Source organism: Carcharhinus amblyrhynchos, chromosome 3 (genome assembly GCF_965287045.1).
Source record: "Carcharhinus amblyrhynchos chromosome 3, sCarAmb.v2.hapA, whole genome shotgun sequence".
In the NCBI taxonomy this organism is placed as follows: Eukaryota; Metazoa; Chordata; class Chondrichthyes; order Carcharhiniformes; family Carcharhinidae; genus Carcharhinus; species Carcharhinus amblyrhynchos.
In genome coordinates, this window is record NC_137326.1 from 40,465,108 (window position 1) to 40,480,096 (window position 14,989).

The window sequence follows — 14,989 nt, forward strand, 5'->3', positions numbered from 1 at the left end:
GCTTTCTAATAGGTATAAAAGAATGACTAGGGTAAGATGAGGGCCAGTTAATGACGACAGTGGGAAGTTGTGCACAGAGTCCAAAAATATAGGAGAGATGTTAAATGAGTTTTTTTTGTCTTTTCCTGTGTGAATGCTAATGTTGAGGAGAATACTGACATACACGCTATTAGACTAGACGGGATTGAGATTCATAAGCAAAGTGTGAAAATAGATAAGTCCCCTGGGCTGAATGGGATTTATCCTAGGATTCCCTAGAAAACCAGGGAGGAGACTGCAGAGCCTTTGGCTTTGATCTTTAGGAATAATGCCAGAAGACTGGGCGTTAGCAAATGTTGTCCCCTTGTTCAAGAAGGGGAGTAGAGCCAACCCTGGTAATTATAGAACAGTGAACCTTACTTCTGTTGTGGGCAAAGTTTTGGAAAGGATTATAAGAGAAGATTTACATTCATCTAGAAAGGAACAATTTGATTAGGGATAGCATGGTTTTTGAAGGGTCGGTCGTGCCTCAAACCTTGAAGTCCTTTTGAGAAGGTGACCAAAAAGGTGGATGAGGGTAAAGCAATTGTTGTGGTGTACATGGATTTGAGTAAAGCATTTTGATTAAAATTCCCCACAGTAAGCTATTGCAGAAGATACAGAAGCAAGGGATTGAGGGTGAATTAGTGGCATGGAGCAGAAATTGGCTAGCTACAAGAAGATACGGTGGTGGTTGACAGGAAATGCTCATCCTGGAGTTCAGTTGCTAGTGGCGTACCACAAGGATCTGTTTTGGGGTCACTCCTGTTGGTCATTTTCTATAAATGACCTGGATGAGGGCATAGATGGGTTAGCAAATTTGTGGATGCACTAAAGTTGGTAGACATAAGGACAGTGGGGAAGGATGTTGTAGGTTACAGAGGGGCATAAGCTGCAGAGCTGGGCTGAGAGGTGGCAAATGGAGTTTAATGTGGGGAAAATGAAGTGATTCACTTTGGAAAGAGTAACAAGAATACAGAGTACTGGGCTAATGGGAAGTTACTTGGTAGTGTGGTTGTGCAGAGAGATCTTGGTGTCCATGTACGTAGATCCCTGAAAGCTGGCACCCAGGTTGATAAGATTATTAAGAAGGCATATGGTGTGTTAGCTTTTACTGACAGAGGGATTGAGTTGAGGAGGCATGAGATCATGTTGTAGCTGTACAAAACTCTGATGCAACCACATTTGGAGTATTGTGTACAGTTCTGGCCGCTGTATTATGGGAAGGATGTGGAAGCAGAAAGGGTGCAGAGGAGATTCACCAGGATGTTGCCTGGTATGGTGGGAAGGTCTTATGAGGAAAGGCTGAGGAACTTGAGGCTGTTTTCGTTAGAAGATTAAGAGGTGACTTAATAGAGACATATAAGATGATCAGAGGATTAGATAGGGTGGACAGTGAACCTTTCTCCTTGGATGGAGATGGCTAGCATGAGGAGACGTAGCTTTAAGTTGAGGGGTGATAGATATAGGACAGACGTCAGAGGTAGGTTCTTTACTTAGACTAGTAAGGGCACAGAATGCCCTGCCTGCAACAGTAGTGGACTTGCCAACATTAAGGGCATTTAAATGGTCATTGAATAAACATATGGATGATATTGGAATAGTGTAGGTTAGATGAGCTTTAGACTGGTTTTCACAGGTTGGCACAACATTGAGGGCCAAAGGGCCTGTACTGCACTGTAATGTTCTACTAGCAGTGATATCAAATTGTTAATGATCTAACTTGAATGTATTGTAACCAGGAGATATTGGAACACCCAGAGGAGGTAGTCTCTTATGCCATAGGTCCATACAAAGTCAGATGACCATGGAATTTTTTGAACTTTATTTTTAATCAGTCAATGCAAGTGTTCCTTTTAATGAACATAACTGCTAATAAGCAGACAGTGTGTCACTGGGTGAAATGTGATACCAACAGACACTGTAACTTGGGTCTGATTGTAGCACCCTTTATCATCTTGACACCCTGATCCAAAAAATAAACTCTAATATTTTTGCATGACATCCAACTTAGCTGATTGGCAAAAACTTGAGATTTTTGCGCCTCTCAAATGATTTTATAGAAATGGTGAAAGTCAGATTTGAATAAATGCCTAGAATTGAGCTCACTGCCCAAGTAGGGGGAAAGAAATTTATTTTGGTCTTTCACTAATGGACCAAGGAAGCAAAGCTGCTTCTTTGACTAGGGCATTAAACTATAGGTCTGTTAGAGACTCAAGTATAATATTGACAGGGATTGTGACTGGTCAATTGGGCATTAATTTGTAGTGAGTTCAGCAATGTTAAAATGTGAAGGGGAAAACATAACCAAGTGGAAAATAAAGATGGAACTAATGTTTCAATCATTTTATTTTATAATACATTCCAGATACAAATCAAAGTGAATAAATAACTTTCTAAGACAATAGACTTTTAATGCACATAGTTTGTTTAATGCAAAAAAAACCCCCTTAATGTTCTGTAATTGTTCCCACACAGATATGCTAACAGTAGGGAACAGTCCACGTGTTACTGTGACACTCCATCCCTATTGTTGCACAACTCTGAATTTTTTTGCTAAACAGCTGGCATACTGGCTCTCCACGTTTTACGAGACTAACTCAACAGCTTTGGGAGTGGAACCTGTGAACAAGACAAGAAAGTAAGTGTAAATTTCAGCATTTGGTTGAATTAATTACAAATTGCACAAAGACATTATATCTCCTTGAGATGTGTGTATTGTCTGATCATGACCTTGTGGCATCCCAGAATGGTGTATATCACCCAATGAATTATAGTTGAAGTGCAATCTGTGAGCAACTGCAACAGCCAATCCATGGACAGACTGATTTGACAAAGAACAATCTAGATGAAAAATCAGTTAATCTGTTTTGGCTGGTAGTGGTCACAGAAGGAATGTTGACTAAGACAGCATCTATTTATTACACTTCAAAATGTCAAAAGAATGAAAAGGAAAGAAAGGCATGTCCTGCTGGTTTCTTAGTGCCTGAACTTGGCTTGAACAATCTATTGCTGTGCATCATCTAAGGCAGCATGTGGTGAGTGACTGCTTGGCTGAGAGATTCGGGGCTGCTCAGTATTCCAGCCATGAGTCAATACCTTCAGGAAGGCAAGAAGGAAACAAAATGGTAAGACAAGGGGTAGCACAGTGATCATTTTCAAATGTTTCTTAGAAATAGAGAGTTGAAGTGAAGGGATACAATTCCTAATACTGAGTAACATACTTGAAAAATTTATTAATAATTAGGATTTGGGTTACTTTATATCATTAGTTGGGGTTTGATATGTTGGTGTCAGTTCTCCAAATCTTTGAGTCCAGATGTTTGAGTAAATTTGCCAATGTAATGTGTTGAGGCAGGAGGTGGAATGTGTCTGGTCATCCATTTCTTACATCTGTGTTCGAAGTTGAATTGACACAGGAAACAAATGCAACTTTTCATTAGACACCATCATCATTAATTTATTCCTTAAGTAACTTATTAGTGATATCAATTGAAAACTTTAAGTGCGTTTAATATTTTTGTTTTTGAAAATTTAAATAAATTAACAGATACTAAAACATGTTAAGCACTACCAATAATTATTAAGTTCTAGGTTTTACAATGTGGCAGAAAATAACAACATTAATCTCCTTCATCATTGCAGTAAAAAGTTTGAATAAATAGCTGTAGTAAAATTGAATTGGGTAAAACAAAAAGCAGGTAAGCAGGAATTAGGAAGGTTGGAAGGGCACAATTGATAATTCAGCTTGAGGCCAGTAAGGTTCGAAAGAATGAAAATGCTGGCTGGCTACAATTCAATCTTCCTAAAATATGGGCAGTAACAGAGGGCTGGAGTTGGAAAATGTGACACACTTTGACAAAATAAGGCAGGAATAATAAACCTGGCAAGTGTAGTTGTGGTGGGAAAGCTTTTACAAACAATTTGGAATAAAATTAACAGTCACTTAGTCAAGTATGGTCTAGTAAAGGAGAATCAGCATAGATTCATTGAGAACAAAAATAATCAACAGCTGAGCATGCACTGCCCTCTGGCATAGAGTTCCTAAACTTCACAACTTTCTGACACTTATTATCTCAGTCCTAAATGGGACCGCATGTTGGGCTCAAGACTGTACTCTTCAGTCGGGGGAAACAGTATCTTGGCACTACCTCAGTCAAACTGCAAATTAATTTTATATATCCTCCCTTCAATAAGGAGACCAAATTTGTACCAGTACTAAAGATATGGAATTAGTCCCATATTATTGCAGCAAGACTTTCTTACTCTTACAGTCTAGCCTGCTTGTCAGAAAGGCTAACAAAACTTTTGCCTGGCTAATTACGTGTGGTATTTGCATATTACCTTTCTGTGACTGTGTACATAAATACCCAAATTCCTGAGAATACCAACTCATCAAGATGGGTAGGGCAGCATGGTGGCACGGTGGTTAGCACAGCTGCCTCATAGCGCCAGGAACCTGGGATCGATTCCTAGCTTGGGTCGCTGTCTGTGTGAAGTTTGCACGTTCTCCCTATGTCTGCGTGGGTTTCCTCTGGATGCTCTGGTTTCCTCCCACAGTCCAAACATGTGCGAGTTAGGTGGATTGGCTACGCTACATTGCCCCTTAATGTCAGGGGGACTAGCTGGAGTAAATGCATGGGGTTGTGGGGATAGGTTCTGGGTGGGATTGTGGTTGGTGCAGACTCAATCGGCTGAATGGCCTTCTTCTGCACTGTATGATTCTAATTTCTCATATTTCTTTCATTTTTTTTCAAACTGGGTAATTTCAAATTTCCCCACAGTATATTCCATCCGCCATGTTCTTGTCTAATCATTTTCGACCTCTTTGCATCCTCACAGCTTACGTATCCACCTCACTTTTTTTTCAGCCATCTTGGATACATTACACTCGGTGCCCTCATCTAAATAATGATAAAGATTCTAAATAACTGATCCTTGTGGCACGCCACCAGTTACAGCTACCAACCCAAAAATGACCTATTTGTGCTTCCCTTCTGTCTATTAATCAATCCCCGACCCATGCTAATATCGTCATCCCAATCCTATGAACTCTCATCTAATGTAACAATGTAGGGTGTTGCGGATTATTGCATGACTTTAGAAAATTCAAGTATGCTATATCTACTGGTACGCTATCGAAAAGCTTCAATAGATCTGAAAACCATTTTCCTTTCATAAAAGTTACAAAATTATGGCAATGCAGCAGATCAGGAGGAGCCGGTGGAGAGAGAAACAGCTAACATTTCAGAATGGTGATCTTGTTTTAGAACCAGGAAATTGGTTATCATTTATTGATGCTGCAACAGTAGAGGGAGCATTTTCCACACAAACTGATGCGATCTATGGAATCAACAGTATTTTGTTATTGGAGACATTTAAGAAGCATTTATCTATCATCATGAAAGGTAGATTGTGAGTACCACTTTTTTTTGCAATCACATAGTGAAATTCTATTCTCTGGATTCATACTTGCTAAAATTCCGAATTAGGTTCTTACAGGGTTGTAAATTTTACTGAAATATATTTTCAAGAATATAGCATTTGGTCATTCAGTTCAAAGGCTATTAGGACAGGCTGCAAAAAAAGTAAAAGTTTATTTATTAGTCACAAGTAAGACTTTTATTAACACTGCAAAAAAAGGATTTAATTCAGTTGATTAGTGCCAATAATATATCTCCACACGTGTCACTACTTGGGAAAAGAAGCAGTTTTTTAACTTTTGCAAATTGTTTGAAGTGCCAAAACAAGAGAAAAGGCAAAATCTGCAAGATACAAAGGAAACAAAATGGGGGCAGAGGTTGCAGTTTGAAATATTAATCTCAATGCGAAGTTCAGAAGTCTGTAAAATGTCTGACGAATAAATGAGTTTTACGTTGAGGTTGATTGAGACATTGCAGGTGGCCAAGGATTGAGAGATCGGTGTGAGGTCAAGGATAGGTTCCGAGTCATGTTTGTGGGCTGAACTGAGCTGTTCCTCAAAGTGGTCACCCAGTCTGCATTTAATGTCCCTAATCTACAGCACAACTGCATTGTGAGCAGTGAGATGGTACATTAAGTTGAAAGAAGTGCACCTGTATTGTTGTTAAGCCTGGAAGTGTAAGGACAGTGAGGAGAGAGAGGTGAAAAAGTAGGTGTTGCATCTCCTGCACGCAAGTTATAACTGCAGCGTAAAAGGATGGCTCATTGGAATTCCAGCTTTAAGAAACTTTCTTCAAGCTTCCGCTGGTTGGAGCTGTTGGAACTTGCAGTGAAGCGTTCCCGAAGACCAGAGTGCAGCAACAGCAAATTAAGGGAGGCCATGGCCCCTTCTATTTACTGCACTGGCTGCTGGAAAACAGGTAGGTTTATAGGGCTCCGTGAAACTGACGGACCAGGGCGAAGGTAAGTGGATGGAATTTGGCTGGTCAGGTCCACTGAGGGGAGGGGAGGTGGGGGCATTAAGTGTCTGAGTCTGCTATCCAACTCTGGGTCCTATTTGGTCGGCGAGTTGGGAATGGGGTCTGATCAGGGCGTTTTGGAGGGGTGTTGGGAATACTCTGGGATTGATAAATTGGGGGTCCGGATTGTGGAGGGCGTCCAATGCGGGGCTCGGTCTCGGTGTTCAAAATACTTAACGCTGATTCTTAATACTTAACTCTTTCAGAGTAACTATTAACATAACGCTGGTTTGTGGATGGTTATCAACGCATCGTAATTGTTCAGAGGAAATTAGTGCTTCTGGACAATTGCGACCTAGTGCCTTACCTGGGAACTTCTGAGAGGGATGCTCCATTGCATCTTTGGAGTACTCCCCCAAATCCGATGTTGGGAAGTTAGGGGAAAAGAAGCCCTTTCATAATGCCAGCCCTTTCATAAAACTATGTTCAATAAGTACCCTGTTAGCATGTCCCCTATAGGCTTAATTTTGAAATTTACGGATGAAACAAAACGTGGAAGTGCAGTAAACAGCGAGGATAATAGTAACAGGTTATAAGAAGACATAGCCAGGCTGGTGGAATGAGCTGCTGAAATTCAATGCAGAAAAGTGTGATGTGTTACATTTTGCTGGGAAGAATAAGGAGAGCCAGTACTAAATTGTACAATTTTAAAGGGGGCGCAAGATGTGAGAGGCTTGGGGATGCTTGTGGACAAATCTTTGAAAATGGTTAACAAATCAGTTAATAAAGCATATTGGATCAATACTTTATACATAACAGTAGTTTTTGCAAAAGGAGCAAGTTATGCTGCTTTATAAAACACTAGTTCAGTCCCAACTGGAGTTTGTGTCCAACTCTGGGCAGCACACTTTATGAGAGATAGGAAGAAGGTATAACAGAGATTTATTCAGATACTTCCAAATATGAGGAACTACAGATAGACTGGAGGTGTTGGGATTGGTTTTCTTAGAACGAGGAAGGGCTAAGAGGAGAATCGCTAGAGCTGTTAAAAATAGTGGAATGTTTAGATAGAGGAACTGCTTCCAATGGTTGAAAGGCCAACCATCAGAGAGAACAGAGATAAGATGATTGATAAAAGGAACCAGACGCAACATGAAGAAAACCTTTTCATATAATGACTAGTTAGGATTCAGAATAGATTACTTGATAGGGTGTTGGAAGTAGACTCAACAGTGACTTACAAAAGCTATTTTGATAAATACTTGAAACAAATTGTAGGTATATGAGGAAAAGGTTGAGGAAATTGGGCTAACTAGATTGCCCTTCGAGAAAGCTGGTGCTAAATGGCCTCTTGCTGTGCTGCATTGTTATATGATTCTATGTAGTCAGTCTTATAATTTAGAGATTTGGATTTACATTCCTAGTAGCTTATCACATAATTGCCTGGTTTACTGTGCTATTGATCTTCCAGACTGTGAAAGTTCCAGTCTGTGTTTGGCTAGCTTATCTCACCATGGAGAAGAGTACAGGTATGACAATTGACCAAAGTTCTCCTGTGTTTATGATATCTGCTCCAATCACTATTCAGTATTCCCTATTGAAAATTAAGTTGTGTAGAACTTGAAGTGAGCTCAGATGTTGGCATTTACTGTCCAGAGATTAGAAAGCTCACTCCTGTTAGGTATTGTAAATTTGCAAGCATGTGAGAACATAATTCAATTTTTGCAAAGAAGGGTGATAAACTATTAGGTCCATCAATGCTTACCTGAGCACTAATTGATCATCTCAAAAAAAGAAAGTAACTACCAGAAAGATTTTTTAAATTTCAGGTACTTAACACAATTTTTGTTGCCTATTAGAAGATAGAATTCTCAAACTGAGATGAACTATATACTGTTGAATTTTCATCTCATCCTCAATGTTGTAAAGGAAAATAACTTTTTTGTTTTTTCATTTTCTTAATTAATCATATTTAAAACTGTCAACTATGTTAAGAATGTATATTTTCTGTGGAACTTTCCTACGAGGTATAACTTCAGAAACATCATGAATGGGAATAGATAGTAGGTGGCAGTGTGGCACAGTGGTTAGCATTGCTGCTTCACAGCGCCGGGGACCCAGGTTCAATTCTGGCCTGTGTCACTGTCTAAATGGAGTTTGCACATTCTCCCCGTGTCTGTATGGGTTTCTTCTATGTGCTCTGATTTCCTCCCACAACCCAAAGGTACGTGGGTTAGTTTCATTGGCCATGCTAAATTGCCCCTTAGTGTCAGGTGGATTAGCAGGGTAAATGCATGGGGTCATCTGGGGCCTGGTGGGATTGTTGTTGCTGCAGGCTTGTTGGGCCAAATGGCCGCCTTATGCACTGTAGGGATTCTATGATTCTAGATGTCCAATTTGTCTGTTCAAGTTCGATTCCTGGCTTGGGTCACTATCTGTGTGATGTTTGAACGTTCTCCCTATGTCTGCGTGGCTTTCCTCCAGTGCTTCAGTTTCCTCCCACAGTCCAAAAGACATGCTGGTTTGGTGTATTGGCCATGCTAAATTCTCCCTCACTATCCCTGAACAGGCGTCAGAGTATGGTGACTAGGGGATTTTCACAGTAACTTCATTGCAATGTTAATATAAGCCTACTTGTGACATTAATAAATAAACTTAAACTTTTAAAAATGTATTGCTAAAAGAATGCTACATGAGATCTTGATGAGCTTTCCATGCAAGCTCTGCCAAATAATTTAAAATAAATAAATTAATGGAGCAACTAAGAGTTTCTGACAAGTATATGGCGATCTCCTTTATATCTAGAATAAGGTGATAATTAAGCAGAATACCTTTTATGTTAACCTCTCTTCATTACCATTTATTAAAATCAATAAATTAAGCCCCAAACACAATGTGTCTGTCTTTTGGTGGGTTCATTGATCAAATATGGACAATGATTTAGAGTGTGTTAGGAGTGCTCTCTGAGATTAAATTTGATTTTTCAAGGTGCTGACAGGGTGTCACGCACAACAATTGAAAAACTGCAGCCTCAATGCATTTGATTTTCCATCTATTGTAATAACAGTGGCAGACTGTGCACAATGGCTTTACAATAAGGGCCTGTACCAGGGGAACAGGTGGAAAGTAGTCGGAGAAATTTTCACTCATAACATTCCGTTTACAAATCAACTTCATTCTGGTTTGTGTTTTTCTTGAATGAGTCAACATACGTATTTTTGAAGGGAGAGTTCATTTTAACATGTATGAAACATTACAGCATGGGACAAAAATTGATTTGAATTTGCTGGTGATGCAAGTTTAAGGGTACAAGTTACCTCCGTTAGTGTCAGTGATATTTTTACACTGTGATAAAGTCATTAGCAATCACGAACAAGTCTACTTCAACAGCAGTTTGTAATTTTTTGTTCTTTCACGTCTGTACCAAGTCAGGGACGAGTGAAGCAACGCTGATCATGGTTTCCTTCCAGCCTGAAAAATGTGCTGGTTAGATACATTGACCTGAACAAGTGCCAGAGTGTGGCAACTAGGGAAATTTCACAGTAACTTCATTGCAGTGTTAATGTAAGCCTTACTTGTGATTAATAAGTAAACTTTTACTTTAATTTATGCATCTTAAGTTTATGCAGATCTGAAGACATTCAATAACATATGTTGCAACACAATACTTACACTATGAGTGAAAATAGAAAGCATAACCGAAGTGAAGTTAGAAATGCATTTGAAGAATTCTCCCAATAATAGAGAAAATTGGATAGGACATATGAAGCTACATTTTTAGATTCAAAATAATGAATACCTGAGTATGATTACGAATTAAAGTTGAGAATAATGGATACATGCAAATGACTGCAAGGCAGCGCCCTAATGAAGTTTACATGATGCACCAACTAGATAAATACGTTATTAGACTTTTTGAAGAGGTGAGGGATGGGACAAGAGTTGGATTGGAAAAAGGAATGTTCAACAAATCCTGAAATATAAAGGCACATCTCAGTAATTATCTGCAATATCCTTCACTTCTAACAAAGTGCTAAAACATGAATATTTTCCTTTCTTTACAAAGCTGTCTGATTTGCTGAATTTTCCCAATATCAGTGTTTTTGTTTCAGATTTCCAGTTTCTGTAGGATTTTGTTTCAACATTTTTAGGATTGTTAAATGAAATAAGTTAACCATAGAATTCCAGCAGTGCAGAAAGAGGCCTTTTGGCCCATTGGGTCTGCACTGACTCCCCAAAAGAACACTGACCCAGGTCCACCCTTCCACCCTGCCCCTGTAACCCAGTGCAATTACCATGGCTAATTTACCTAACCCATACATCTTTGGACTGTGGGAGGAAACTGGAGCACCAGAGGAAACCCATGCAGACAAGGGGAGAACATGCAGACACCGCATAGACAGTCTGCCAAGTGCCAGAGGAAACCCATGCAGACACCGCATAGACAGTCTCCCAAGGCCAGAATCTAAGCCAGGTCCCTGGCACAGTGAGGCAGCTGTGCTAACCATTGTGTAACCATGCCACCCTTTAATGTTTAAAGTTGAGTGTTTGACTTTTTTAAAGTTATGAAAATTAATTTGATATTCACCAAAAATTTTGAACGTACAAGGAAAATTGATGCCAGTTATGATTGATGGCTGTTGAATGGTGTTGCTCGGAGAGAAGGGAGGTCCAAAGATGTGTAGGTTAGGTGGATTAGGCATGGTAAATGTGCGGGGTTCTGGAAATTGGGGGATGGGGTGGGCCTGGGTAAGATGCTCTTTTGCAGAGTGGGTGCTGACTCACTGGGCTAAATGGCCTCCTGCACTGTGGGGATCCTATGGTTGCATAAAACATCACATGGGAGCTTATGGAAATATTACTCACAGGTTTTAAATAAGCCACGTTGCTCTGACGAATATCATTTAACAACTGGTCTCGAGGAGTATCTTCAACTAAAGGTGCTTGTCGAGTCCTGGGAACTGGCTTTAGTGACCTTATCATTGCCTTGAGGTTTGGCTTGTCATTCCCATCTGTTCTCTCTTGACCAGCTTTATTTTTACTCTGTTTTTTGGGAGCTTTTCTGAGTTGTATTCGTTGAATGTTGCTTTTTGGACGATTGTGAAAGGTGTTTGGTGGGAGACGAGGATCTTTATGGTAGGTGGCGAGATTGGGCACATATCCACCCAACAGCTCCAGCTGGTCAGGGGAGATTTTCTGACAGGCATTCAGCATCATTTCTTGTTCTTGCATAAACTGGTTTCTCTGCTGCTCCAACCTCCTTTGTCTCTGCTGATCGAGATTGCGAGTCAGTAAGTTAGTGACGACCATCCTGGGGCCTGGTAGCTCGAAGTGGTAACCCAACTTCAGGAGGGTGGTGTTGGCTTTGAGGAGTCTGGCGATCTCCATCTCGGCATGGTGACCCAACATATGCCTCTGGTTGTGAAACCTCAACTCAGTGAGAATCTCATTGAACTGCAAGCACCTCATGATAGCCACAATACCCTTGCCTGTGATGAAGTTGGACTCGATATTGAGAGTTACAATTTTCTTGTTCTCTCTCAGCATGTTGGCTATGGCAAAAGCAATTTCGTCATCAGCACCCGTGTTAGTGATGCTGAATGTAGTGATGTGCTTATTCTTCTTCAAAGCTTCCACAAAGCTTTTCAGCATATCTTTAGGGATGTTTTCCACATTGTTCAGGTTGACCTCTGTAAGGTCAGATTTGTTTTTGCGAATATCTGCCAGTGTCTCATCTAAAAGCGTTGGGTTTCCTGAAGGTCTTGCAGTCAGTTTGAGGAAACTGCTATCCAATCCTAGCTTCTTTCCTGCCTTTCCATTGCCTGTTTTCACCTCTGTAATTTCCTGGCTTTCTTTCGGAGGTGTAGAAATTTCTTCTTCACTGCTTTTCTTGCTTTCCTTGTCTTCACGCTGCTCTTCAGTAGAGGGACCTGGCTTTTTCTTGTTGCACGAGGGAAAGGTGTCTTCAATCTTCCACTGTTTGATGTGTTGATCTGGGCTCTTCTCTGCTGTTCTCTCTGGCTGGTTACTGCCTGCAGCTTCTGGTTCAGGTTCAGTAACTGGCACATCTTTGTTTTGCTGTGACTTCATCACCTCTATCGTTTCTTTCTCTTTCTCTGATTTGTATTTGATCTCTTCGCTCTCTGGTTTGTCATCTTCCACTTCTTGAGTCCACTGACCATTTCTATTCAGGTGTTTGCCGCTTCCTTCTTCTTTCTTCTCTCTGTTTCTTGTTTCACTTTTATCCTTTTCTTCCTCGCACTCCTTTTCAACTTGTGGTTCTTCTTCAATTTTTCTTGCCAAAGTTTGCTGTGGAGAAGAGAGATTTTCAGTTTTGTGGGGTTCTTTTTGCTTTTAGTAACGTAGAGTTCCTTAATTCTGATAAAGCTTGGGTATAAAAGTCACTGACTACTGAAGACAAATCTCCCATAGGGATTCAAATTGGTTCATTTAGAAATCTTTCTAAGCACTTGACTAAGATTTCCACTGTTGCATGTCACAGGACACAATGTAAACTCCTTTGGGAGCTGAACAAGGCAACAAATTAATAATGTACCATGGTGTAACCAGCTAACGCACACAACTAAGATGAGCATGCTGATTTTCTAGTCTATATCTAACTATATACCTCACAGACACAGGGTTAGATTCCACAGGTCTATAGAACGGAGCACATTCTAAAATTCCATCAAATAGAAATAAAAGGAAAATGGTCCATTTATGTGACAGTCATAATATTTCAGAGTGAATATTGAGTAATGGAAATAATATCATTATATTGCAAACAAACGAACATACAAATCAAGAGTAAATCACTCGGCCTCTTGACCCTGTTCAATACCATCATGGCTCATCTACTTGTAACCTCAACCCCACATTCTTGCCTACCCCTTTCATAATCTTTCCTTGTTAATCAAAAATCTTATCTAGCTTTGCCTTAAAAATATTCAAAGACTCTGCTTCCATTGCCTTTTGAGGAAGAGAGTTCCAGAGACTCATCCCCGTCTGAGAGAAACAATTTCTTCTCATCTATGTCTTGAACAAGTGAACCTTTGTGCTTAAACAGCGACTTCTAACTTTAAATTCTCCGACAAGAGGAAACAATCTCTCCACATCTACCCTGTCAACACCCCTCAGGATTTTAAAGATTTCCATCAAGTTGCCAATTACGCTTCTGAACTCTAGTGGATACAAACCTAACTTGGCCCTCATTCCTGGGATTAGTCGAGTAAACCTTTATTGACCTGCTTCTAGTGCCTTGCCATTTCCCCCATGGCTTTCACTGAGCCAGATTCACTCTCTGCTGCCTTGTCCCCAGGGAGGACTGGGGAATGGGTTACATTTCCCTGGATGTGCCAGATCTCCAGCTTGTACAAAACTCACCTCACTGTCGAGCAGAGTGGCCGGGACCCTTTCTTCCTCCAAGAGGCGGCTGGATTCCTTTTCCCAGTACAAGTAGTCAATCAGGGACCTGTGATCGAAGGAGCCTGTGGGCGCTCTGTCTGTGTGATCTTTCTGCCTCTGCCCTAAGGGCACAAGCGGATCAGGCTCTAGATCTTCCATCTCGTTTTGCAGTTGTTTTAACTCTTCGGGAGACAGGGTGGCGAGGATTTCATCCTCGTCCCCACTGTTGTGTTCTATATCATCGGACTCGGGGCTGCAGTCTGACATGGTGCTTGCTGGAGTGCAGCTAAAGAGTGCTGGGCAACTTTGGGCTTCAGCTGGAAGCTTTCCGTCCCTGTCCTGTGAAGTCCCTCGATCCTCCCGGAGAAAGTGTTCGCGGTGCAGCCTGAAGCAGGAATGCAGCAGCCCCTAGCTGCTGGAGATCTATATTCAGCACAGCCCTGTGCCAAAGTATTTCTGTGCACTACAGCCTCCTGAGCAGCTCCCTTTTCAGAAACTTCTGTCAGCTGCAGCAGTCACTCTTTGACATTTCACTACAGCTGGGGTCCCTTCAGTCGGCAGGTCATAGGAGGTTTTCGAGAACATTCGCTTGGCAGCCTAACCCAAACTTAAAACAGATGGGAACACAGCATTTACAACGTAAATATTAGCCTAGCTGGATGTGTTAATGGTGGAGGTGAAGGGGCGTAAAGGTGCTGAGATCTCAAAGAGTTATTTATTTGGATTATTTGCTCAAACTGGGAAGAGATCTGATAACAGGAGGCTAAATCAATGAATACTTCTAAATTGGCAGCTGAATTTGAAATACTGTACCCCTGAACTTCCGATGGTTTCTTCCAAGCAGTCAGATGGCATGACACTCTGCCCTGCTTAATGACTATACTTCAATCGCTTGTAACCCCCGCTGAGATGCAGTTGTATAATGGAGAACAAAATATTTACTGTCGGGCATTATCTGAATGGCAAACACAGGAATGTACTAAGCCAGATTTGATTTATTATTGTCACATGTATTAGCATATAGTGAGATGTATTGTTTCTTGCGCGCTGTACAGACAAAGCATACCATTCATAGAGAAGGAAATGAGAGAGTGCAGAATGTAGTGTTAGAGTCTTGGCTAGGGTGTAGAGAAAGATCAACTTAATGCAAAGTAGGTCCATTCAAAAGTCTAATGGCAGCAGGGAAG

At 40.8% G+C, this 14,989-nt stretch overlaps 1 protein-coding gene across 1 annotated transcript; it reads right to left on the reverse strand.

The window, feature by feature from the left end:
- Positions 1–2,349: 2,349 nt before the first annotated feature.
- On the reverse strand, positions 2,350–14,266 carry lmod3 (leiomodin 3 (fetal)). The gene is made up of 3 exons (XM_080183455.1): positions 13,782–14,266; positions 11,265–12,707; positions 2,350–2,640 (listed from the first exon to the last, which is right to left on the reverse strand). Exons 1-3 carry the CDS (start codon positions 14,067–14,069, stop codon positions 2,614–2,616), a joined length of 1,758 nt encoding a protein of 585 aa, XP_080039581.1. The 5' UTR covers positions 14,070–14,266; the 3' UTR covers positions 2,350–2,613.
- Positions 14,267–14,989: the final 723 nt, after the last annotated feature.

Excerpts from the sequence above, each read along its gene's own strand:
- lmod3 (XM_080183455.1), bottom strand. The coding sequence starts at position 14,069 with ATGTCAGACTGCAGCCCCGAGTCCGATGATATAGAACACAACAGTGGG. Across the intron at positions 12,708-13,781 it reads CCACTCTGCTCGACAGTGAG|CAAACTTTGGCAAGAAAAAT; the intron begins GTGAGTTTTGTA and ends TCTTCTCCACAG. Across the intron at positions 2,641-11,264 it reads ACGTGGCTTATTTAAAACCT|GTTCCACTCCCAAAGCTGTT; the intron begins GTGAGTAATATT and ends TCTTGTTCACAG.